At 38.1% G+C, this 27,889-nt stretch overlaps 1 protein-coding gene across 2 annotated transcripts in view; it reads right to left on the bottom strand.

Moving 5' to 3' along the window:
• The window catches only part of TMEM131 (transmembrane protein 131), a 183,903-nt gene that overhangs the window by 44,798 nt on the left and 111,216 nt on the right, over positions 1-27,889 (bottom strand). For both annotated transcript variants that reach the window (XM_077814779.1, XM_077814774.1), the window contains exons 6-19: positions 23,979-24,095; positions 21,315-21,437; positions 16,654-16,734; positions 15,176-15,326; positions 15,025-15,081; positions 13,507-13,568; positions 9,027-9,135; positions 6,637-6,745; positions 5,972-6,125; positions 5,702-5,872; positions 5,212-5,322; positions 4,985-5,119; positions 3,696-3,800; positions 1,923-2,009 (exon numbers count right to left, since the gene is read on the bottom strand). In XM_077814779.1, coding sequence (XP_077670905.1) covers positions 1,923-2,009; positions 3,696-3,800; positions 4,985-5,119; positions 5,212-5,322; positions 5,702-5,872; positions 5,972-6,125; positions 6,637-6,745; positions 9,027-9,135; positions 13,507-13,568; positions 15,025-15,081; positions 15,176-15,326; positions 16,654-16,734; positions 21,315-21,437; positions 23,979-24,095 — 1,572 coding nt within the window. The remainder of the gene's footprint in view (positions 1-1,922; positions 2,010-3,695; positions 3,801-4,984; positions 5,120-5,211; positions 5,323-5,701; positions 5,873-5,971; positions 6,126-6,636; positions 6,746-9,026; positions 9,136-13,506; positions 13,569-15,024; positions 15,082-15,175; positions 15,327-16,653; positions 16,735-21,314; positions 21,438-23,978; positions 24,096-27,889) is intronic.

The raw sequence follows: 27,889 nt of genomic DNA on the forward strand, positions 1-27,889 counted from the left end.
ACTGGCTTAGCTGGAAATTGTGATTGCCCTAACTACCATCTCTGGCAGTATACATGCTATAGCCCCCACAGCCACAAACTACTCGGAGATCCTACCAAAAATCATGGGACCTGTGGTCATGTTTTTCCACTCATTGAAAAGGTCAATGCTGGTGAACGTGAAGGGGAATATGAATAACCTGTGATCTTTAGTAAAGATCAGTGACCTACTTTCAACCTTCACAAAAGAATACAGACAGATGCAAACAAATGATGTTTTCAAGGTTTTATTGCAAGGAAGAGGACTAGAAACTTACATCCTTCCCTCAAATGAAATCTGAGATTTATCTTTTATATATCTCAGTGCTAGAGCTGGGGTGAGACACAGCTGTGGGCTTGCAAGCCCCAATGATGGCTGTAGGCTCAGGAAATTCTTGAAGCGTCACAAACAAGAAAAATAATTTTTCAACGTGATGACTGGTGCATGAAGGGATAGTTTACTACATGGCTTGGTCCTGATGAATGGACACATTCCATAGGAGGAAGAAATGACTGTGCCCAGAGCCCCATGTATGGAGTCTTGAAGATACACTCAATTTTTATTAATGGGCAATTTGGGACTCCATTAAACTCTTTGGCAAAAACTAATAGTTTTTTTTTGTTTGTTTTAAATCAAAACACTGTCTCAAACCTGTACAGTGATTACTAACAAGAAGAGACTATACAGCTGAATAATCCCCTTTGTGAGCTGACAGCCTTTCAAAAATCTTAAAAATACAATTCCCATCCTTTACTCAACTCACACCCTTGCAATAAAGCACCCCTATACTGGTCCTTTGCTACCATCTCTCTTCTCCCTCTCCCCCTGCACTTTTAGTTTTTGTATTCCTTTCTCGGATGATTTTCCTTTCTCCTTGGTTCACTACTCATCAGAAGGCTACATGCTGTTCAGACTGGGTGATCATCCATTCATGGCTCACAGCTGGGCCAGGCTACATGTGATCCCATGATTGTGCCAAATGCCCTGGGAGCAGAGAAGATCTGTTTAATGGACTGCTCCCTGACACACAGCCCTGTACAAAATCAGCTGCTTCTGGGGCTCAGTTCATGAAGACTGCAGCAGCAGCAGCGATGAAAGATAGGCAGATCCCCATAAGCAGTCATTGTGTGTCTACAGAGGGATTAAAGTGGATCCAGGATCATACAACTTCCTTGCTGTACTGTGCACATGTGCCCTTAAGGGCGACCCATCTCCAGGTTCGGAAACAATGCTAAATGCACAACTAATCTTGAATTTTTGTAAAACTGGCCAACTTAAGAGTTTCTTTGGTTTCACAGTCTTTCTTCTGAAGGTCTCAGAAATCTGAAGATATACCTGATATAAATAGGTTTCAGAGTAGCAGCCATGTTAGTCTGTATTCGCAAAAAGAAAAGGAGTACTTGTGGCACCTCAGAGACTAACATATTTATTTGAGCAAAGGCTTTCGTGAGCTACAGCTCACTTCATCGGATGTAGCTCACAAAAGCTTATGCTCAAATAAATGTGTTAGTCTCTAAGGTGCCACAAGTACTCCTTTTCTTTTTGCTGATATAAATAGATGCCTTTCTCTTATTCCTGGCACTAACGTAGAAGGAATGATGGGGAAAACAACTGACTACAGCTACATCATAGCGAAGCTGAATAGAGAGCCACGTCTGGGCCAGGAGTCAATATCCCAGGTTCTGTACAAGTGATACAATAAAAGAGGCACTGAGGTGTGTGTCATGCCTAGCATCTGGGGTGATGAGAGCTTCTATATTGCTGGCTAATGAGAGTTTAAGAATAATCACCACTGTTCCCTCCAGCATAGCAATTCAGAAGTCAAAGTAAATCATAAAGGAAGTTGCTCCTGAAAAGGATCCGAAGAAAAAAAGAAAGAAAATATTGTGAACAAAAGATCTTACTGGAAAGGAAGGAGGAAGGTGAATGTGTTTAGGGGAGCAAGTCAGTGAACCCACAGCTATTACAGCCTTCACAGGAATTGTCAAAATCTGAAAGAACAAGAGAAGTTTAGTAATACATCTTCCCCAAGTGGAATCTTTATATGTCTGTCTACTCATCCTTTTATTTCTGTTTTTAGTTACACCAACACATTTTCTTAAAAATCTAAAGTTCTATTATTCCTGTTTCATATTTACATATAATCAAGCCACACAGACTTGGCATAATGATATGACAACCAAGTGTGTAAAGTTTAATGTAAGGATGATTATTTTAAAGTCTCCAGCCCAATATTTTGATTACTCAGCCAATTTTCTAAAAGAAAATTCCTCAAGTCAAATGTTTACCAGGAAAAAAATTAAGAAGCCCATTTTTCCTTAATCGCATTCTACCAATTTATATGCAACTCAGTACAAGGCAGAATAAAACATACAAGCAAGTTACAACCTTCCCAATGGGCATTTTTGTTTTTCCTTGGAAAATACATCTTCTTAAAAATACTGCACTTGTGTTTACACAGGAGATATTAAACTGCTCTAGAAGCACTATAAATCATGGTAGTGTTAAGCTGTAGACACAAACATTTGTTTTAGGGATTGGAATATATATAAGTAATATTAAAGATGAACAGATATCAGTCCAACGAAGTCCTCACAATCAGAAAAGGACTGAAATGTGTGCACACACAGGAAAAAACAAACAGCTTCAGATTTTACAGCTGCCCAGAGGGTCAAATATGTATGCATCTGTGCATATGCAAACAAATGCCAATACTATTTCTGACAAATACAGAATACTGGAAGACTTTTAAAATATCCCCTTTTTTCTGTAGCTGCATCCAGAATAAGCTACAACACTTCCCGACTCCATAAATCCACAAAAACAAACAAAATGTTCACAATATAGTTTATAATATGCTATATCAACACATACTTAAAGACATTGGAAGCTACAGTCAAAAGTTGTTAAAAATGAAAGTGATCCCATCATATGCTTCAAGGTTACTCCTCTTATTGTAGAGATTAGAATATATCTTGTTTTGTGGATATTAGCACTGAAGACCAAAGAGGTCAAGTTAAGTAACTTTTCATTACTTCTCTCCAACAGTACGACTCCATATTGTGGGCGGATAACACATTCTAAAAGTTTCAAAAGGATGTGCTACAATGAGCTTTGAGAAAAAACTGAGCTATTATGCTTTCACACAAATGACAGACATGATACACTAAGAGTGTCATCACGATATACCACGTCAAAAGATTCATGCCATGGTGCTTTGAGTATGCATCGACCCTCAATGCACTTGGACTCACCTTGAAGCGTCACATAATAGATTGAAACAGAGATTCCAAAAGCAAAGTGGAAAGCTGAGTGAAACTTGCCTTTTTTCAAATCCCTTCAGAGCAAATACAGTACCACTGTATTTCACTGCAACATATGCTTAATATAGTATTCTATCCACTGGGATCCAGACATGTCATTAATGGAATTGTTATGACTTCATAGTTCATTACTGATGTGGTTTGCATCATCAGTTATGGCAAGCAACTATTGCACCAATGTAGCAACTGCTTTTCAGAGTTAATATCTCAGTCAGTTAAAAAAATCTTTAAGTATAGCACAAAGTACCAGTCCACAATAGGATAAAATGTCTTTTACCCAATAGCCGAAATATAACAATTAACTCATCTCATCTATGGCAGCACCACTGTCATTTAGGTAGGCAATAAGTATACCTCATAATCTGTTGTTATTTGTAGGGCTCCATCATGAATTCCTTCAAGTTCTTTTGCTATTAGTTTTACTCTAAACACAGCATAATAACCAGATGCTAATATTACCTGTAAGTGGTAGAAATATATAATGAATCATTTATGTTTTATGCCACATTCTTCCAATATAAACAGAAATGTTAGTAGGAAACGTACCTAATAAACTGCAAGTTCTATATACCAATACAGAATCTGTTTAAATTACATACATTAGCTGCAAAACAATTTTTCTTTCAACTTAAACAATATTCTGATTAAATTAGACTGTAAATTCCTTAGCCCAGGGAGATGTTTTTTTAAACTTGTTTGCAAACCACCATGAACATTTACAGTGTTACCTTGATTAATATTTCCCTTTATAAGACCTAATTGTCCAAAACAGAACACAACATATCATGACAGAGAGCACAGTGAGTTATTTAACTATGGTAAGAACAGCAGAACCAAGCTTGGGATTTGTGGATGCTCTGCATTAATGTTAACAATGGTATTATGATTTAATACTATGAGCAGCATCAGTGATAGTGGGTTAATTGTCAATCCCTGCAAGCTGCCTATACAAATAAAATAAAAACATTATAAAAAATAAACTTTCTGTCCATTGTTCATCCACACCAGAAGACGGACAGGAAGCCATGGATTTGGTTTAATTAGGCCATGACTTTATTCCTTTCTCTCCACCTACTGCAAGGGAGCCCATAAAGGGGCAACGCCCCTTTTCTTCCAGCTAGCCGGACAAAGACCCACTATGGTTGCAGTGGGCACATTCTGTAAACAAAGAAACTCACAGGTTGACCCCATCTTTGTATCTCCACAAGTACCACTTATACTTCATAAGAGCAGCTGAGGAAAGTAGAGTGTAACCTGCTGCTATTTGCTTGAATCACTTTCACCTCCTGAGCAGCTGTTATGAATGGCTAGTTCACAAAGTTCATTCAACTCTAGAAAGTGACCAGGGACATGACTAATATGCAATGACCCAGGAAGCGTGTATACCAAGATTCAGCTTTCTGAACATTTTATTTTAGAAACTCACCAATCCATCAAGTGTACCCTTAGGCTACAACTATCCCACATATGAACACATTTATTTTACCTTCTATTCGAAACATACTACCTTGTTCATTATCCTGCAAATATCTTCATGACAGAAAGTTATACTTACGTCAATCATTGCTACATTATTTATCATCACTTATCAGTGTGCTACATGCAGCTTTTAACTAAGGACTCAAGAAGAAGGGTTTACTTACTGAAGATTGATCAGATACACTGGCATTTTCTAATTCTGGAAGGTTTGCAATTATTGTGGTTCTATTGCCTTTTTCGGTAACCAGGAGTTCTATAGTCAAGCCATCCCCTATAACATGCCAGCTTTTTATAGCCAGCTTAAAAAAAGACAAAGATGACAATCTCCGCAATGACATAGATGCAAAAACGTACTACAACAAACAGGAATTTAAAATATGTTGATTCTTACCTCAATGGGATTACTGTTGATGATTACAAATAAAATGCTAGTAGTTTCTGTTGCACTCAGTATCCCAAAATCTATGAAACGCTCCTCGAGTTTGGGGGGTAATACGAAGTACTAGAGAGATTAAGAAAGGCATTATAGCTGCACTTAAAAATACACAGTACATTCAAAATCAGAATTCACTAGCAAATGCATTAATAAGTGAAAGCATTAAAAATCTGGGACTTTAGTTCATGTATAGAATAAGGCAAACAAACCACATAACAGAGAAAGTATGGAAAAAAACAGGGGAAAAAACCTCACCACATTAACCGAATCCCTGACAAATTATTTAGTACGTTGAGAACCTCACAGGGAAGGGGCAGCAAAATTTGGTTTACTTTTTTGTTTTAAATCACAGAGGAATTGAACAGCTACCATGGAGAAAGACCAAGGAAATCAAATTATTATTCTTTGATCTAGCGTGATTTTTCAAGGAAAAATACATACTTACATCTAAAAAACCTGTGTATGCCCGCACAGGCAGTTGAAATTTAGAAGCGTTGGTGATAAGTAAAATATTGTTATCTATATGAACAGATGACGTGGAAGGCATAAAATAAAGTGTGAAAATATATATGGATTCATTAGGTGGAATCAAGACTGGTTTGCTGAAGTTCTGGACCTAAATTAGTGAAGAAATAAGACCAATGTTAAAATATAAAATAGTACAGTTCATTAAATATTTAATATTAGGTAAAACCTTCATTGGAATTGGGCTTACTTTAAACATTGTTTTTATTTCTTCTGGTAACACAACATCATGAATGAGGACTGCAAAACTGAATGTATTTGTAAGATAGATTGGCCTTTCCACAGAGTCAGCAGGACTGTCCCGGATGTGAAACAACGTGGCAGCATGATCAAATCCTAAATATCTATTTAAAAAGAAAAATGTATCCAAAATTTAAGATTTTCCTCAAAAATAATCTCCTGTGCTCTTTACCTCCAAAGACTAAAAGCAGTCAATTCACACAAAAGGGATGGCTCTCCCACTGTATACTCTATACCCCTGCTTCAAGGTACAGTGGCAGGGCAATCCAAGCACAAAACAGTGATTGTTCCAATGTTTTAGAAAAGAAGAGCAAGTGATACAAGTTTGCATTCTGAAAATATGAAGTACATAGTCGCAAGCCACTTAGGTAAATGACTCATGAAAGCCACTGAAAGTCCAAATCTTGAAATTAGCTTATGTGTTACTGAGTAACACTAGCTCATCTACTATCCCAAGAAAGCAAAAAATTAGAACCAGCAGCTGTGCTACTGGCAGAACGCCATAGTTAGGAGTACATGAGCAATAACCTTATTCCACTAACACAATAAGAGACAGAAAAGCAGCTGATTCTCAGTGTTTAACTTTTAATCAGCACTCCGTTTATACAAACTTACCCATCTAATATTTCTGCTTGATATGGAATTTCAAGTTTTGAATAACTCTTCTCTTTTGCTTTAACAGTTATTTTTCCAGAAGACTGAGAAGATCTTTTTGCTTTTGAGGCTGCACATGTATGACAAAGAATAAAATAAGTTATGTGATCACTTTATTTACATAAAGTAGTAAATCAATAGCTATTCTTCATTCTTAAAATTTCATTGTTAAGCAATTAAAGCTGCCATTAAAAGTTAACTGCTGCAAACCAGTAGTAGGATCATTTTTCTCACCTAACTGATTTATACATAAAACATCAAAGCTGTAATTTTTTTCTCTATATGCATAAGAAGATGGGTACCTTAGTCACCAATAGACCAGGGCAAAGTTATTTAAAAACCATGTGACCTCTATCTTCACATTCCTTATTCTAAAGGACTTCTTAAAGATTACCTGTTGCTACCAGATGAGATACTTTCTATTAAAAGACATTTACTAGTATTAATAGGCTGCATATGGTGGAGCTGGAGAGATTCTTAAGACTGAATATTTTTAGGCAAACAATCATACTGGACATTTGGCAGTGATTTAAAAAAGAATACTCAGTCCAAACTCTCAGACCAGTAGTTATTGGGAGCAGAGTACAACAGAATTATGTCCCAATTTGAGCCTTGTTGAAGTAGATAAGGAATCATCCAACAAGTTACTCTAGAAAGCTATTTGTGAGGTAAGGTTGTGATGGGGGAGGAAACTGAATCTTTTCCCTAAGGAAAGTTTCAGGGAGTGGCATGGAATAAACCTCAAATAAAAGTCACAGGGATCCAATATTATTAAAAAAGGAAAGAAAAAAAAAACCTGGACGTTTTAATCTGGAAGACTATAGAAATAAGCAAAACCACAGTGCTTGCAAGGACTCAAGTAGTACAAGCTGAAACAAGACAGAAGCCTTCAGGGGTTGTTCCAAAGGCCTCAGAGCAAGCAGAACATCATGCTTGTAGAAACACCACAAGAAAGCAGTTAATGAAGTCATGAATATTGGCTGGTGGAAGCCACAAACACCTACCATTTTCATATATTAGGGCAGTAAAATCTGAAAAATGTTCAAAATAGGTCCTCTTCGTTAACCCAACCCATCAGCCAACCACTTAAATGCTGCAAATGGTCTATTAGACAGAATGTTCTACCCAGCTGAGTCTGCAACTTCACCCTAAGCAACTTTAAGTGCCCTGCCACACTCATTTTATATCTATTTGTCTTCATTATATGTTTTTTCTTCAAATTTCTACATCTGGACAAATCCTTGTCTCAAGCTGGGGGCATTCAGCAAGTCTAGAATATGTGTCCTAACTTCTTATTTAACTCTCTTCTTGCAAAATTTTAGTATTAGAATCTTAAAAGTTGCAATGATTATAATTTACTTGGGGAGTCTCCCAACATTGTGTCTTGGTTCATCTCAAAATGAATGATATCTGAACACATAAACCTCCATTTTGAGTCATTTCAGCCTGTGAGACATACTACACCCTGTAATATTTTTACTGTAATATCTTGTGGATGCCTCGAACACTTATTCTGACAACTCAATAAAAACTCTGGTAGAAAACAGGTATGTTTTATGCACTTTTTCCTATAAAATTGCAGGGCCATATTGACCACATGAGGTTTGGTTGGAAAAGGAAACGAACCACCAAGTCTCTCTAATGGACTGGTGGGATATAAGTGATAGCCACTTATACGTGAGCACTTATACGTGAGCAGTACGTGCTCTCTTTGATGCAAAAGGATACCAGTGGAAGTTCTATTCTGCACACCAAAGAAGTCTATTTCAAAACAAAATAAACTTAAAATTCACAGCAGAGTGCTGGGGAGGATTCCATGGTATATAGAATTATTTTCATATCTTCTGGAAAAATTTTCTGATCTGATGTAGATCCAAGAAATGATACATCCTGTCCAAATTCCTATTACTAAAGTATAAGGAAAGTATCTGCTTTCTTGATATTCATAGATACCTAATTTTTACCATCAATAATTCTGTTTTACCTTTAATAAACAGTCAACTAAAAACTGATATATTCTACAGACAATTCTGCTTATGCATCCAAGTAATTTTGCTATTCCATTATTTTTAATGTTTAGAAGATGGAGTACTTTAGAATTCATCTATTCCTGCTACTAACCAACTAAAACGATTAGTTTACAGTTTTACATGGCATAATTATTTCCAAATAAATCAGTTTTGATGGTCTCATCAACAAAAGTCTGACATGAGAAGAAATTACTCATTTTCCCGAGAAATATCACACAGCACAGACATTTTCCTGAAGAAGCATTTTTCAAATTTTCATGAGATTGCAGTAGCTCTTTGTAGAAATTTTAAAATATTTCTAAAGAAAGAAAAAATACTTACCATCAAAACTAATGCTTGCAACTTTGGTATATTTACTTTCAGAAGCTTTTAATGTAACTGGCTTAAAGTGTACTGTTATAGCTTCATTTTGTGGTGTGGATCTAACACTCTGCAAACAGAAGCCAAAATATTAAACAGTTAATTTGCTGAAAATTTACAACCACCACCAAAACAGTGCACAGCTTTTTGTATTTTTCCAAATGATCAGGTGACCAGCATTTGCAGCTTTTTTACCGTTTTATATTCACTACAATGAAAACAGCGTAAGATTAAGAGGCTTGGGAACTTGTCAAAGGACTCTGAATTAGTCAATTTAACACCCAGTGAAGTGGGCAATACAGAACTTTCCACTAACAATATTAGGTGAATCCAAGCGTAGTTATGGGGAGAAAAGTGACTATGTAAAAAATGATATACACACACAGGGAGTGAGTTTTATCTTACGTTTATAACAACTAAGATTTTACTACTTTTTACTGGTGCTAATGCTGCAGAGCTAATATAGCTACAGAACAAAACTAGATTTTTTTATGGTTCATACAGCAACAGAACAGTTAAGTATTTAAAAGTTCCTCAATAAAGGTTGTGCCATTTGATGATTCACAAGGCAATGACCCCAGCTTGACCCAGAGTGTAGGCTGAATTTGCAGAGCTGGCAATTACAAAAAAAAATGTTACTTGAATACTGAGAAAATTTGGAATTCTACAATTTTACAGGGTCACTTTTCGGATTCCAACAGCATTTTAATGTTCTAAAGTGAGTGGAAATGGTATTAAAGATGAACACGGTTAGGAAGTCATTCTGTCAGTGTGATTAGCCACAGCTCATTTGTAGAGGTCCCAGTGGACATACAACAGAGTAGTTCAGGATCTTGAATATATCAGTACCATTTTATTTAATAAAAGTTGCTGGGATTTTCTTCATTTAAAGAAGCCAATTTCTAAAATCTTGCATATCTATATTACTGCCTTGTGCTAGATGAGATATCAGACCTGTCCAAACAATATCCGATGCCCTTGAGTGGCTGGCTTGCGATGCAACAAGCCCAACTAACACTACTACAGTAGAACCTCAGAGTTACAAACACCAGAGTTACAAACTGACCAGTCAATCACACACCTCATTTGGAGCTGGAAGTATGCAATCGGGCAGCAGCAGAGACAAAAAGCCAAAAGCAAAAACCAAAAACAAACAGTACAGAACTGTGTTTAAATGTAAACTACTAAAAAAAATTAAGGGAAAGCAGCATTTCTCTTCTACATAGTAAAGTTTCAAAGCTGTATTAAGTCAATGTTCAGATGTAAGCTTTTGAAAGAACCATAATGTTTTGTTCAGAGTTATGACTAACCTCCATTCCCCAGGGGCTCATATCTCTGAGGTTCTACCGTACAGCTAACAAATAGTCTCTTTCAGTTAAGTGGAAGAGACTTGTGTCCTTGGATTAAGAGGTACTGGGTTTTATTGTCAAATTTGCTGGAGTAGTATAGATGACTTGGATGGATCTATTCATGAATCACATATATTACCAGCTCCCTGGAGAGGACTATGTGTGTTGCAAAATAAAAAACCTTTGAAGTTGCTGTAAACAAGCAGAGAACTCACATTTTATGGCCATTTGTACCTCCCCTAAAGCAAAGGATAACAGTCTTTAATGGCTCTTGCACATTCAACTGAATGAGGCACACTAACTTTTATCTGTTCCTTAATAGCAAAAGCTAAACATTATAAAGTTATATCCAGCAATTAAAGTTTGGAAATATTTTAAAGGACAGTTCATTCTATATACAAGATTCTTTATGTACTTCTGTCAGGAAAGTAGGAAATTTTAGAAATACATGTACTCAACATCAGAGGTGCACCGAAGTTCTGTAGGTCCCCTCCTCAAAATGCTTACCTCGTGGCTAAAATTCATTGAAAGGAATTAATCTTTGCATTACTAAATTCTGTTGCTGTCCAAAATTCCTTAATTGTTTTCATTTGTAGCTCTCAAATTCTCCACATGGATTAAAACATTTAAAAGCAAATTAAGTCAAATTAGAGAGATTAAGGAACAACCAACCACCTCAAAGTCCTTCTTAAGTCTAAAACAAAATCTCATTTTCCCCAAAAGTAAAACTCTCATCCAAATACCACCTTAGAAAACAAGTTTCTTATAGTGTTCCTAGAAAGTCACCAAATCTGCACTCAAACAGGAGGGCACAGGAATGACATACCAAAGCTGAAGACCTCTCACCAAGAATGAATGCTGGGCCATCAGCCCAGCCTGCCTACATAAACCAGCAACTGCCATATCACCACACAAGGAAAAAGGGAAAGTTTCAAGTAGCCATACTACACCAATATTTGGATCTGCCATGGACTGCTACACTCAGACCTCCATGCTGATGTTCCAATTTACCGATCCAGCTTACCTAAATGACACTCACTTTTTCTGTGTGCCCAATCCATAGGTAACAACATATTTGAAAACTTATACCTCCCATACCTTCTTGGGAGTGTGAACAATGAAGCCAGAGTATAGTTATGGTGAAAGAACTGTAAGATTCCTTCTTTTCTTCTTCCCCCTACTTTCCGTTAATCTTGGACTCAAAACAGATAGCTAAACCCTGGACTGAATCCTCAACCCAGAGGCAGACATAAACTTGCCAACTTTCACAGAAACTGAAACCTTATGACATAATGCCCAGAATGGCTAACTTTTAAGAAAGCATTTCTTTAACTTAGCTTCCCCTCAATTTTGTCTCTCACCCCCGCCCCAAATAATAAACATACACAAACAAAAACCAAAAACACCTATAGATGAATCAAGCTACTTCTCATACAGACTGGAAAGGAGAAAAATAGTTATTTCTCTATGAAGCACTGGGCAAGTGATAAGGGTTATATAACTTGGTAGTATATTGTGCTCTCATATTCCTATGATGGATCTCAGCTTCCGTATGCTGCTCTCCCCACATGCACAAAACTCCCCCTACTAAATAGCACAACTTTCCAAGTATTTATGCAGGGAAAGCCGCATGTCTGTACTAGTATCTGCTGTGCCAATAGGAGCAAAGTTCTGTTCTAGCAACCAAATGGGTTTAATAAAGAATTTTATCAAGCTACAGAACTGTTAAGTGTTCATTCTAGAACATAAACAGACAAAAAATAACCAATGACAAGTTTTTAGTAAGATTTTGACATTCAAATAATCAAATAGTTTCCTAATGCTCAAGAACAAGATATAAAGCTACACTTATGCAGATACCACAACCTCAACAAATAGATGGACCTTTTCTGGAGATGCATGAAGAAGGTAGTGACTCAGCACCATATTTAGATTCAAGCAACCAGTACCACTAGCAAAATAATGTATATTGCATTCATGAAGTGTGCTAGTTACTTTACAGACCACAAAAGTAACAGTTCCTGCCCCCACAAAAACAAACAGGGACAATTCAAAAGGGAAAAAGAAAAAGAAGGCAGAGAGGGGGTGAAGGTGATGATAAAAGTTATGAGAACAAAATGTGATTGCAAAGAATATTACATGCAGATCTTGATGGATTTATGCTTTTAGCTTTGGTATTAGACTTTGTATTAGTTATTTACAGGGGCCCTCTGGGGGTTCAAACGGGGATGGAAAGTGGTGGGAAGAGGTGTGATTGTAGGGTTAAAAGATTGGGGAGAGATGGACGAAACAGCAGAGGGAGAGAGGGAAGGAAAGTGGGAAGCACAGAAGGCAGGGAGAGAAACTAGGCAACAGAAGGGTAGCGGTGGTAGGACAGGGGCAGGATGAAGACTGGACCAACAATCAATGGCAAAACAGCAAATGCAGATAAATTCCAAAACTCCGGATAGCACAACACTGTAAGGGGAGGAAGATGGAAAGCCCTGGGGACTTGCCCCTCATGCTGAGGCTGCTGTTGGCAAACTAAGAAGTGTAAAAGCTTCAAGGGGCTGGGACTTATCTGTAGGCTTCTGTTGATGCCTACTTTTCCCACATGGAGTGTGAGTGAAGGGGGGCCCACAGGGCCCAGGGCTCAAGAGGCTTCCACTGGGGCTGGTGAGAGGACAGGAGTATGGGAGAGTTAACCCCTTCATCATCCGTCCTGCTAGACCTACTGCAGCTTGCTACCTGGTGAGAGGAGAAGCTTCAAGAAGTCAAAGCATTATATATGCAACCTCAGGATGTACTGCTTTAATACGACTAAGAAGCTAGGCAGGTAGTTTGAACTGAGAATGAAGATAAAAACATAAGAAATTAAGTGAAACATGTTGCAATTTCTAGAGTCAATGTCAGAAAGATGTCAAGCTGTATCTTGGTAATGAACCAATGGACTGTATAGAAGTTTGGGATACTAGTTCAGGGAAAAGAAAGTAGGTTTCCTAGACTTCAACCTTGAACACCACTTAGTGGACTATATCATGTCAATGAATGAAAGTTTGGACACGGTCCTCTTCCTTTCATAACTTGTGAAATTAAAAGGAAATAAAACTTACTGTAATTGGTACATCCTTTGTTCCTGAATTTAATAAATGTAGATTTAAAATTTTTGGCATATCTGTTAAAAATGAAGAAATTAATTATCAGGTCATACTACTGTTTAATCCATCATACAAAAAGCAGTTTGTTCCAACCAGATTTCTGCACAAATCGACCACTATTCAATATGAAACTTATTTTAAAAACAGTTCAATTAGTCACAAACTGGTTATTCATAAGAGTATGTTACGTTTTTAAAACTATGTTTCTATGTATTAAGTACATTTTGTGTACTTCAATCATTCTGATTTCTAAATCAAAAAGAATTCAGCAGGTCAATAATGTTACAATGAGCAACTGTGGCTCTCCTATACCAATATTCACCAGATAAAATGATTACATCGACATCATTCCATATAAGATGAAAGAATCACTCAGTAACATAAGATTTCAGAAGCAATGTCACTTACTCTAAAAAAACAAAAAAAAACCCCAAAAAACAAAAAAACCCACTTTTCATATCTACCAAAGATGAATTTTTTTCTTTTACCAATGTTGCAAGTATTTACCATCTCATAATACTGGCATAATATTGCTTTCTCTGATGCACAGACTGAAGACTAACGGATTCTCTGTTCACATTTAATCTCTAACTATATAAACACTTGTGCCAAGATTTCATAATCATGTAATTGACCAATATTTCAACAAGTCAGAACAGCAAATTTAATGAAGTTAGAAAAGTAGTTTTTGAACCTGTAGTCCATGGACCCTTGGGGGTCCACAGACTATGTAAGATTTCCAAAGGGGTCTGCATGTTCTTTTGAAATATTTTTGGGGTGCACAAATGGAAAAAAAGATAGAATGTATTCTAACTTAGAGGTTTTCAAACATTTGTGTACAATGTTGCAAAACTCTTAAGTCACCTAAAAAACAAAACCCTCACTCAAAAGTTAAAGAAATAAACTGTATGGAGCTAGTTCTTACAGTTAGGTGTGTGTAACTGTGCCAGCCTAATTTTCAATGATACCATCAGTATTATAATTGTGCATACAAATTATTTGCTTGTGGCCACATATTTAACAGGTTATTTGCATGCACTGCATACACTGATAACATTTTTGCACATGAGCTTGGCATCTGCAATCACATCCATCCATCTTTGAAAATCAGACCCCAGGTTATTTTTTTGGTTTTAGTTTTATACTATATCTCATGTTAAGTATTTATTTTTATGACATTTTGGATTATTTATTATTAGGAGGAAAAAAAATCTGTTTTAAATGGCATTTAAAAAGTCGTTTTCCTTTAATTACATTTTTAAAAAAACCCACCTGTGAAGACAAGCACAAATTAAGCTCAGCAGACTCCGAACGATCTTTAGGGTTCACCATTTTCCTCCACAAATAATTTTCATCAGTGCAGAACTGGGAATTTTCTATGAATATTGTTTACAATCCTTTTTTTGGGGGGGGTGGGGTGGGATGGGATTTTATTTTTAAAACCTAGAATGAGAAATCCTAAGTATAATTTACCTTGTGTTCGTAGTGTACCAAAATCTAGCATTTCTGTTGATGAATAGATTCCTGGAGCTTTACAAAAAAGAAAAGGAAAACCATTAATATTTTCTTATTCTAGTATAGCAATATAAACTGAGTATTTTAAATATTGCATTTTCCCACAAACCTGTTGTAACCTCTACTTCAACAGGAAGAATGATAAATTTTGTGTTGTCTGAGGCATTTGTCTTTATTCTAATGAAGGCTGTATGATTATCTGCTTCTCTTGAAGAAAAGCTGGCTCTCATCACTCCCTTTGTTTCATAGGGGGGAATTTCCTTTTGAAATAATCACAGACATAAATAAGAATACTGTAGCTCCAATAAGGCTGCAACATCGAACACATTACATTGTTAAAAAAATGCAGAATATTTGGTGTCATTTTTATGAGTAGACAATGCTCTAAAAAGAATTAGCAGTATATTGGGGTGGATTATAATGGCATATTTATAAAAAAGGAAAGAAGGGCTAGTTAGCAATCTACCGACAACACAGTACAAAGATACATTAAGATTTCTGTGTCAGCATGTTTGGCCCGAGGAAAAGCGTGCCACATGCTGGTCTCTAGCAATGCTACTGCGGGACTGAAAGTGGTGCCTTTTAGGAAGAGGTCACTCTCAACCCTCTTCTGTTAGGTTGCCTTGCAACAGAGTTTCTCTCGGGACTCTGGGAAGGGGCCAGAAGAATTTTTCAACCCTTATCAGAAAAAGATACAGACATAACTGTGGAATTCTGTTGTATTCACACTGGATGGAGTTTATATTTAAGAGGAGAATTTTAATAGCACAAATAATCACTTGAATACAGAGTCTAATACAAAAGCAACATACAATAGACTTATATTTCCATCATAACCAAATATAGGTGTTTGCTTTTATTCAACACAACATGCAGGTTTTTCTCTCAGACAATGAAGAAATGTTTCTCCTTTAATAATAAAGGTTGTCAGCCATAGTAAAGAGAATTCTAAGGTGATTTATACATTGTTTAATAACCATAAACTCTGTGCACTGCAATCATACATTTCTAACATGTTGCATTTTGTATCTTAAAGATACAGCTTTAAACTGCTGAAATGTATTTTCGTTTCTTTATAGAACTTCCTACTGAAGGATAAAAGTCTGAGTGAAGCCTTCGTCAGTCCCTCCTTCAAAAGGGCACCACTCATCTCAAACTGGAAGTAGAGTACACCTCTAGAAAAGGTATTTTTGAAATTAATCAAGCCCAGAACTAGAATGGTGACAGTACACCCCTTCACCCATGGATGCATAAACTAAGGATGTACATTTGGAAGTTCTTGTTTGGGAATCTTTTTCCCTGAAACAGTCATATGCATAATTTGACATCCTATACATGACAATGTTCAAGTGGCATCATGACCCCAACATGAATCACTGTATATTTTTCTATTTTTCCCATTTCAGAAAAATATATAACATGAATAGACACCTGTAATAAATAAGAACCTGATCCAGCTCCCACTGACTTCAATTTAATAATAGTCATATGTATGCTTATCTACTTTTTAAATGGTTGCTGAACAAGAACAAAAATCACCAGACCAAAATGAATACAGAACCGGTTAGAAAATGTATGACCACTCACCCACAGTTTTTTTGTACCCCCTTGTTGACCTGTTGGAAGCTCTAGGTGGAGATCACCTCCACTTGAATACATTTCTACCACCTATGACAAAAACCAAACATTAAAAGAGCTTTCATTAGTTATGTGAAATTATAATCTATAGTGTAATGGACCAGCAAAGGCACAAGAGCACAGTCTGTTGGATCTACTCGGGGTGAAAGTAAGGCGATACGGACCGGTACGGTGTACCGGTAAAAAGTGGCTGCCGGTACCGGCCCCTACTGCCTTCCTTTAAAGTGCTGCCACTTTTGCTCCCCCCGCCGGCGGCCCTGCTGGGTCCCTAGCAGCAGGGCCACCAACGGTGGAGTGCAAAAAGGGCAGCCATGTTAAAAGCACAGCCACGGCAAAGGACCCTGCTTAAAGCGCTGCTGCGGCAGCACTTTATCTTTGCTGCTACCTTTGCCCCTCCCCAGGCTGCCTATAGGGAGTGTGTGTGTGTGTGGGGGGGAGCAAAAGGAGCAGCTGGCCAGGGGCCAGCGATTTAAAAGGGACTGGGGCTCCGACTGCTGCTGCGGTAGCAACAGCCGGAGACCCAGGCCCTTTAAATTGCCGCTGAAGCCCCAGGCCAGGCAGTATGTAAGGGCTGGCTGGGACGCTGACCACCTCAGCCCTGCCCCTTCTTCCCAAGGCCCCACCCCTTCTGGGGGCCCCCCGTACTAGTAAGTTTTCAATTTTACTTTCACCCCTGGATCTATTCCAATTTTAATTAATTAGATTTTGCTGATTTCAGTTAATCACAGTATTAAGCTTCAGGAAACAGGCACCTTCTACATCTATGTATGTCAGAATTTGTAGAGCATAAGGTGTCACATTTACAGAAATCCCATCAGTGGAAGATTTGTTTTCTTTTCTAAGACGACACAGCTACTGCTTCCAACATTAACTATGTCTGAATGTTAAAATACTTTTGCCCTCAGAAGATATTTCTGTAAATTTAAAAAAAAGCCATCCATACAATGAGGTAGTTTAGAACAAGGTAAATTTTTTTTTTTTAAACTTCAGTAGAGGAAAATAAATTTCATTTTAGTTATTGTGTACAACAGTCTTTCAATGCTTTTGACAGTCTTTGCCAAATAAAACAGTGATTTTTAAGGAAACTTTTTCCCTTTCTTTTTTATTGTTTTTAGAATTGACATTCTGTTTTTCATCCATAAATTTCAACACTTTACAAAAGTGGTTAAGAATGATTATACTCCATTTTACAGTTGAGAACACATGCATAGAGAAGTTAAGTGACTTGTCTGTGTTCAAACAATGAGTCAGTTTCCTTTATTCTCTGCTTTGAAAATATACTGCATTTTATTTGCATCAATGTTTTTCCTTACTTACAGTGAAGGCAAAGATTAAGCACATATACTAACTTCTAAAGTGGCTTGTCAAGTTTAATTTTTTACACGAGTATGATGAAAAGTGCTTTTAAATTGGCTAATTTCATGCTTTTTCTACTTTTTAATTTCCTCTTTAGAGAGTATCAGAATAGCAGCCGTGTTAGTCTGTATCCGCAAAAAGAACAGGAGGACTTGTGGCACCTTAGAGACGAACAAATTTATTTGAGCATAAGCTTTCATGGGCGACAGCCCACTCCATTGGATGCATGCAGTGGAAAATACAATAGGGCAATTTTACATACACAGAGAACACGAAACAACGGGTGTTACCATGCACACTATAATGAGAGTGATCAGTTAAGGTGAGCTATTACCAGCAGGAGAGCGGGGGGGGGGGGGGGGGAGAGGGGGAACCGTTTGTAGTGATAATCAAGGTGGGCCATTTCCAGCAGTCGACAAGAACGTGTGAGGAACAGTAAGAGGGAAAAATAAACATGTGGAAATAGTTTTACTTTGTGTAATGACACATTGTCATAAATATAAAGGGAAGGGTAACCATCTTTCTGTATATGGTGCTATAAAATCCCTCCTGGCCAGAGGCAAAACCCTTTCACCTGTAAAGGGTTAAGAAGCTATGGTAACCTAACTGGCACCTGACCCAAAATGACCAATGAGAGGACAAGATACTTTCAAATCAAGGGGGGGAAGAGGGGGAACAAAGGGTTGGTCTGTCTGTGTGATGCTTTTGCCAGCAACAGATCAGGAATGCAGACTTACAACTCCTGTTAAGTTAGTAAGTAATCTAGCTAGAAATGCATTAGATTTCCTTTTGTTTAATGGCTGGTAAAATAAGCTGTACTCGATGGAATGCATCTTCCTGATTTGTGTCTTTTTGTAACTTAAGGTTTTGCCTAGAGGGATTCTCTTATGTTTTGAATCTGATTACCCTGTAATCCTGATTTTACAGAGCTGATTCTTTTACCTTTTCTTTAATTAAAATTCTTCTTTTAAGAACCTGATTGATTTTTCATTGGTTCTTAAGATCCAAGGGTTTGGGTCTGTGTTCACCTGTACTAATTGGTGAGGATTCTTATCAAGCCTTCCCCAAGAAAGGGGGTGTAGGGCTTGGGGGGATATTTTGGGGGAAGATGTCTCCAAGTGGACTCTTTCCCTGTTCTTTGTTTAAAACGCTTGGTGGTGGCAGCATACGGTTCAAGGACAAGGCAAAGTTTGTACATTGGGGAAGTTTTTAACCTAAGCTGGTAAGAATAAGCGTAGGGGATCTTTCATGCAGGTCCCCACATCTGCACCCTAGAATTCAGAGTGGGGAAGGAACCGTGACACACATCCACTCCCAGACTTTATTCAAGCCTAATTTAATGGTGTCCAGTTTGCAAATTAATTCCAATTCAGCAGTCCCTCATTGAAGTTTTTTTGTTGTAATATTGTGACTTTTAGATCTGTAATCGAGTGACCAGAGAGACTGAAGTGTTCTCCGACTGGTTTTTGAATGTTATAATTCTTGACGTCTGATACGTGTCCATTTATTTTTTTACGTAGAGACTGTCCAGTTTGATCAATGTACATGGCAGAGGGGCATTGCTGGCACATGATGGCATATATCACATTGGTAGATGTGCAGGTGAACAAGCCTCTGATAGTGTGGCTGATGTGATTAGGCCCTATGATGATGTCCCCTGAATAGATATGTGGACACAGTTGGCAACGGGCTTTGTTGCAAGGATAGGTTCCTGGGTTAGTGGTTCTGTTGTATGGTGTGTGGTTGCTGGTGAGTATTTGCTTCAAGTTGTGGGGCTGTCTGTAAGCAAGGACTGGTCTGTCTCCGAAGATCTGTAAGAGTGATGGGTCGTCCTTCAGGATAGGTTGTAGATCCTTGATGATGCGCTGGAGAGGTTATAGTTGGGGGCTGAATGTGACGGCTAGTGGCGTTCTGTTATTTTCTTTGTTGGGCGTGTCCTGTAGTAGGTGACCTCTGGATACTCTTCTGGCTCTGTCAATCTGTTTCTTCACTTCAGCAGGTGGGTACTGTAGTTGTAAGAATGCTTGATAGAGATCTTGTAGGTGTTGGTCTCTGTCTGAGGGGTTGGAGCAAATGCGGTTGTGTCGTAGAGCTTGGCTGTAGACAATGGATCATGTGGTGTGGTCTGGATGAAAGCTGGAGGCATGTAGGTAGGAATAGCGGTCAGTAGGTTTCCAGTATAGGGTGGTATTTATGTGACCATCACTTATTAGCACTGTAGTGTCCAGGAAGTGGATCTCTTATGTGGACTGGACCAGGCTGAGGTTGATTGTGGGATGGAAATTGTTGAAATCATGATGGAATTCCTCAAGGGCTTCTTTTCCATGGGTCCAGATGATGAAGATGTCATCAATGTAGCCCAAGTAGAGTAGGGGCGTTAGGGGACGAGAGTTGAGGAAGTGTTGTTCTAAGTCAACCATAAAAATATTGGCATACTGTGGGGCCATGCGGGTACCCATAGCAGTGCCGCTGATTTGAATGTATACATTATCCCCAAATGTGAAATAGTTATGGGTGAGGACAAAGTCACAAAGTTCAGCCACCAGGTTTGCCGTGACATTATCGGGGATACTGTTCCTGATGGCTTCCCCCGCCCGCTGTCCTGCTGGTAATAGCTCACCTTAACTGATCACTCTTGTTATAGTGCGCATGGTAACACCCATTGTTTCATGTTCTCTGTGTATATAAAATCATGCTACTGTATTTTCCACTGCATGCATCCAATGAAGTAGGCTGTCGCCCACGAAAGCTTATGCTCAAAAAAATTTGTCTCTAAGGTGCGACAAGTACTCCTGTTCTTTTTTCTTTAGAGAGTAGTTTCACATAAGAAACCCAAATCATGCAAACTTCTATTCAATTTTCTGCCTGTGAGCAATCCCAATTATTCTAGTGGGACTTGCGTGTAAAGTTATGCAAGTGCTTATAATTTGCAAGATTCGGCCCTAAATTTACATACCTGTTTATTTGTAATTCTGTACAATTCTTTGAACACAGCTTCTCAAAATATTAAATTAGACAATCAAGTCATCAAATCAGTTATGAGTGTTTTTCTCCTTTAGTGCATTTTAAACAGGGCACATTAGTGCTCAAAATACCAGAAAAGAAGTTTTGAAAAGTGGGGGGAGGGAGGGGAAGCATTCTGAAACAAAACACTTTGTAATTTTTATACAATTTCAACAAAGCAAATATTGAACAAATTTCAGTGAACACTGTAAAAAATAAACACACACATGAAGCTGGCACCTGATGCTCACCTGCAAAGGTTCACTGTGGGGATTGTGTATATTTATTATAGGAGAAAAACTGCTATTTACAGGAACTCTTGCCCCAATAAAAGGGCGCAACCGATAAGGGTTCGGGACTCCAACACCAAACACCTGTTTCAAACCAGAGGAAAAAAAGAGTCTTAGTTTCTGCAACTAGTACTGTATCTAAAAAATGTGTCAATTTTAGGGAATGGACTCGGCAATTTTTCAAATAAATGCCATCAATTTAAAGTGTGCTCTAACTCTGAAAATTAATTTTAAAAAGGCATCATGGAAATCCATGTTTATTTCAGATCAAGTTGGCTCAGTGTACAACCAAGAGTATGATTTCTATACCCGTCACCTCTGCTAACTACTGACACACAAACACGGAACATAGAGTGTGACGAAAGCCAGGTCAGATTGTTGATCTCTCTGGTCCGATATCTTTTCTGAGTGGCCGGTACCAGATGTTTCACAAAGGTGAAAGACATCTCATAAGGGACAGTTACAGAATAGCTGTAATTTCTTCCTAAACAACTAAACTTCCTCTCTGTTCTATATAGGTTCTAATATCACACGTGGTCATTGTACCTGAGCAGCAGGCTTAGATGCAGAAACATGAGTATTTCTCTATATTTTTCTACCCTATCCATTTTAGCAGAAAATGTTCTTATTATCCACACAGCTAATTCTTTTTGTAAATTATCCTTCACTTGAATTATATTTAGTGGCAATGAGTTCCACAAGTTAATTGTGTGGTGAATAAAAATGTCCTTTAATCAGTTTTAAAATTTCTAAATTTCAATTTCACTGAATCCTCCCTTGCTCTTGTACAGGGGTCTCAAACTCCTGGCCCCCATCTGCGGCCTGAGAACCTCTCCAATGTGGCCCGCGGGCCTCCAGCAATTTTGGGGCCAGGTCTCTGCCTTGGCCCCACCTGCTGCTCCTTGGTGCTCCCCCAACCCCTGAGCAATTTAAAATGGCCTGGGTCCCCGCCCATCACTGGCAACACAGCAGAGCTGAGCGGCTTCCTGTGCACTTGCTCCACATGGCTGTCAGCCCCTCCCTGTGGCCCTGGGGCGGGGCTGTGCTTCCGCACGCTGCCCCCGCCCCGAGCACCCCTGCGGCCAATGGGAAGCTGCAGGGGGCAGAAGCATGGGGAGGGCCCCTGGCCTGCCCCGCCTTGGAGCCCCAGTTAACTGCCACACCCCCCGACGCCTCCCAGAGCCTGCACCCCCAACCCCTCCCGCCCACAAACTCCCTCCCAGATCTGCACACACCTCTCAGCCCCAAACTCCCTCCCAGAGCCTGTAACCCCACCCCCTCCTCCTGCCCCAACCAGAGCCTGCACCCAGCACCCAAACTCCATCCCAGAGCCTGCACCGCAGACCCCCTCCCCCACCCAAACTCCCTCTCAAAGCCCAACCTCTTACCCCTTCTGCACCTAAACTCCCTCCCAGACCCTGCACCCCAATCCTCTACCCCAGACCTCCTCCCCCACCCAAACTCCCTCCCAGAGCCTTAGGCAGGTGGGGGGCAGAGTTGGGGGGGGGCGGGTTCTGGGCGGCATGAATGACACTGGCCTGCTGCGATGATTTGAGGACTGGCACTGGCCCTAAGGTAAATCGAGTTTGAGACCCCTGCTCTAGTACTATAAGAAAATACACTGAGCATTTTAACCTACGTCCACCTTGCCAGCTTTGTTCTTCTCTCTCTCATTTTTTACTGTGCGACTTCAGACTAGAACCAAACTTTAAAGTCTGCATATGAATTATTACATTAAATTGGCCCATTGGGCATCTAGTAAACAACAACAAAATTACTGGTGTATAACTTCTGCAGTTACTTTTTTTAAAAAAAAGAAACCATATTGTTAGGGAATTCAGTACAGATTTTCAAAAACTGGCTTAGTAACCTGGTTCCAGAATCTACTTGCCCACCACCATTTCTCTTTCCCACTCATTTCTCATATGCCTAACAGTACTGGTAGATTTACTAATGGCAAATACTTAATTTACTAGTGATTTGAATCAACTTACAAGTGACCTAGAAGTTGACATCTCTATCACATTGCCAGACTTTTGAATAATTCATCCTCCTAACTTAACAGTAAGACATCCACATTATATATGGAGGAACCTTCGTCACTCCCTAGTACATACAGAATATACAAACAATAGCTCCCCTTATATGTGAAGTTATTTAATATCTGATTCAGATACCCTTATTCTCACTGAACAGCATCCACAAAATGAGTTAGGGGGTCAGATTCTTGCCCTTAATTTGTTAGCTTTCAGCACAACACCAAAGGAAAGCATTCTATTAAAAAGTTGCCCCAATCAGGAACAGATACAAACTTGTGATAACAATGGGTAAGCTACTGTATATCTTTGTCTTCAGGAAACTTTTCAGACAGGATGCTCAGTATTAGGTTTTGATAGGGGTATTTACATATAGCAATTTGTGAGCATAATGGTGTTTATAGGTATTAATGCTCACACTCAGGCAACAAATTCTGTGGCACTTTTCTCCATATCTTGGCACCTCTTTAGATGGCTAAACAACACTTTTTATACCTACCACTAAACAGTCACAAAAGATATTCACAAACCTATATGGTTATCTATTTTAAGAATGTTAAAAAGATTATTCTCACATTTCTTCTCTTACCTGGTAAGTAAATACCCCATGATTAGAAGTGTTAATAAATAAAGTGTTCTCTACATTCCCAACTACTCTTGCAAGGAAAACTACATCAAAAGATGTGTTCCCTCCTGGAAGAATTTTCTGAAAAATAAAAGCAATGAGAAAATAAGAACATTGAAGGAGGACTATCCACCTTTCAAACAAACACTGTTGCATATTATAGTCAAGAATCCCCTCCAGTGTACTTCATGGCGAACTTGACCTAAATTCTATGGAAAGGATTTTGCAGCAGACTAGAAATTCTGTGGCAGCTTCACATAAAGCAAAGGAGGTTCTAAATGGAGTTAAATGTGAATATGAATAATATAATCAATACATTACATGTTTAGTTTGATATTATAATTAAAATTTACACTACACCCTACATTTTTATGTTCAATATCCTGCAGAAACTTTGTACCGATAACTTATAGCTGCATAATGAATGTTGTTGTGAAGAAACTAGCAATTATGACAGAACTTTTGGATGCATAGAAGGTTGTCAAAGGTTGTGCTTTTAGGGGCAGGGACCATAACAACATTTGTGTTTGTATAGCAACTTAAGGTGCTACCCAAAATAAATAAAAACAAAACAGATGACTATTTCGTGTTTATTACTTGTTAAAGTTATTAGCAGTTTAAAAAGTTCTGACATTTAACGACATTAAGTTTCAGCATTAACACTCATGGATATGAACGAGGCCATTTACTCCTGTGTTAGAATTACTGTTTCAGACAGTCTTACAACTCAGGCAGATATCACTTCATTGTTTTACACTCCATTAATGTTTTTAAAGTTTTCTTTGTAACTATACAGGCTAGAAACTCAATTTTATTTTTAAATGCAGCTGAGATCCTGCAGTATAGTTCTGGCACAAAGGGAGGACTCAGAAGGAAAGTCAGCAACCACAAAATGGCACAGTAAGTGGGACTATGACTAAATTTGTTAATGCATTTCTAATATCAGTCTTATTTTCTCTTCATTGTAATTTGTTTTTTCAAATCAATTTAAGATAGCCACAATGAAAGCTATATAGTTCAAAGAATGTTTAGCTGAAACTGCACATTTAAACATTAGCAAAAAATATTAACAAGGAACAAAGCAAGATTTAAGCTATTGTATACAGTACTTCGTTAAAAAAATTAATGTATTCATATGGGTTTCTAACAGCTTAATCTAAAATGTCACTGAAATTTCTTAAAGTTTTTAGTTTGAAAACAAAGTCAATTTCATAAGGAGAAAATACTATATATCACCTATTCATTCTACCTTTATATAGGCAAAGGAAGTTGAATGTCAGTGTTCACACAGTTGTACGATACTGCAAACTTCAACCTTAAATCAGGACCTTAAAACCTGATATGAGTATTCAACACTTAGAACCAAAAAACATTCTGTAACATTAAAGATTACAGTACAGGGTTTGGGCACTGATTATCAAAAGGTACTTTCTGATTACCCAGCTTTGCCACTTTGGTGGTGAAACATCAGTGCATCAACTCCCACCGCCCATCTCTTAACTGACGTATTAGAGTTTAAAAAAGTGTCCATGTTCATTATCTTTAAATGGAGAAAAAATAAAATCTATTCCCTTTTTCCTTCTGTCCTCTTCATATCATCCATCACTTTTAAAAAAACAGAAATAAAACGTTTTGAAAAAACTCACATTAAGCATTACATGTGCCCAGTTTTTTTTCATCTTTTTTAGCTTTGTCTGTCCAAAGTATGTTAATTCTATTGTACTGTGATATTTTAATACGTTTTTAAATGGAAGGAATTTCTACAAAATTTAAGGCGGGGGGAGAAATGGTAAACCAATCTTGACAGTGTCCTTTAAATAATAAAAATGAATTGCCATTTCACTGAGAAATGAAGACAAATGAGAAATTTATTTGGCCAGATAAAGACTGGAATTACCTATTTGTAAATTAAAGATAATGCACCGTTTTCCTACCACATCCTCAAATAATCTCACTCATATCCAAAGCTACTTGATATTGTAAATAATTTCTAAAAATTAATTTTTTCTATACCTTGATTTAACTTGATTTATTGACTATTCAAATATCATAAATCTCAACACTGAGAAAGGACATCTCATTGTTAAGGACCCAAAAACGGTTATAGTTTTTTGAACACAACTAGACAAAAACAAACAAGAAAGCACACACAGATGCTAGCCCTCTTCAAATTTCTTGGTTGAGAGCCCAATGCCTGTCATCTGCTTCACAGGCCTTGGAAAAAACTGCTCTGATGGGTTAGTAATAAGTACAACTCCCTGTAAATTTGTCATACTCAAGGCAACACATGTACAATCAGCAGAGCTTTGACATCCACTCTATCAAGAGTATTGTAGATCAGGTTTAAAAGAGGTAGAACGGTTTAACTAAAATGAATCAGATCTTTGGATTTAACTTTACAAAGTATGAAGTGAACACATTAAGGTATTTCTGATCTCAGTGCGACAGTTCAGACCTCGCTGTTCAATTTGGCTTGTATCTGTTATAGCAATATGCTGGCTCTATATGTTTTTTCTATTAATTTTAATTTTCTAAACTGCCTTCAGCTAGGAAACAAATTCCCAATATGAAGTGTTCATTAAACAGGCTAATAGCAGTTGTTTCAAGAAAAATGCTACCTCAAATAACACAAAGATCCTTAAGAAACTTTCGGGCTACTTGTTTTTTGGAGGGTTTTTTTAAATGCACAGCATTTCTGTATCCATCTTAAAGGACTCACCTCTTGGACAGGTGACGTCTTTTGAAATGGGTGAAAGTATGGATCTGTACCCTTTCAAAATTAAGTAAAGTGAAAGATGCTTCTGAGTACTGTACTGAACATCTAAGCAAATAGGTTAGAACTTTAAAATACAACTGTACTTGTGGACTGATATCTGATTAAAGGATACAGTAATGTATGACTTATAAAAACACCACATGGACTCAGAGCTTCACTCTGGATTACAAGAGAAGGAATGGAACTAGACACAGTTTGTGATTCAGAGGGTCTGATTACACTCTGAAAGTGATTTGCATTATTGATAATTTAACAGTGAATCTCCCCCAGCTGCTCCTCAAGTGATATTTAAAGCAGTTTGGCTGCTAGTGTAAATAGGGACAAATTGTTTTCAGCATCTCCACAGAAGTGTCCTAGAGGCCTAGTATGATATAGGGTCTGACAGAGTTTAAAACCATTTGACCCATCTACATTACCAGCCAAACTGTACTGACATCAGTTGACACAGATCTAGAAGGGACCAGTTGACAACCATTGTCGGCAATAGGCTACTGTTCTAATTTAGACAGACTGTGGGGGGGTGGGGGGAGCCTCAGACAGCAGCTAGCTGACACAGAACTTCCTAAAAGGTAAGACTTAGCTGGTATTCTTTGTAACAAATCTTAGAGCACAGCTGGTACATTTTTCATAACAATCTTAATCTAGTTGTGTCTGCTTATTTACTGTTTCTAATTTTCTCCCTTATGATAAATGCATTTAAAAACTTAAAAAAAACCCCACACAACCCTGGAATTGGCTGTAGAAACTATTACCACAAAAAAACTGCTGACAGCTGCCAAAAGAGTAAACTGACCGACATTAAAAGACAAGGAAGCAGGAATGACCTAGTGGGCTTAAGGATCAGGTTCAAGGCAGAAGAGTATCAGTGGCTCCCCCGCAAAAATACTTCAGTCTTAGTTTAATGAGTCCTAAGGATTTCAATGCAGGTTCCTTTCATGGCAAAATTAGGGACGACTTTACCGGAAAGAAATGTTTAGAATGTAAAGGAAAATAGTTTACAAACAATCAGTGGTGCAAGTAGGGCGGTATAGTCGGTACACCGTACCATTAAGATATTTATAGCCGGGCCGGTACGCTGTACCGTAAAGTCACAGGAGAA

The sequence above is a fragment of the Eretmochelys imbricata genome, chromosome 1 (genome assembly GCF_965152235.1).
Source record: "Eretmochelys imbricata isolate rEreImb1 chromosome 1, rEreImb1.hap1, whole genome shotgun sequence".
NCBI classification, from domain to species: domain Eukaryota; kingdom Metazoa; phylum Chordata; order Testudines; family Cheloniidae; genus Eretmochelys; species Eretmochelys imbricata.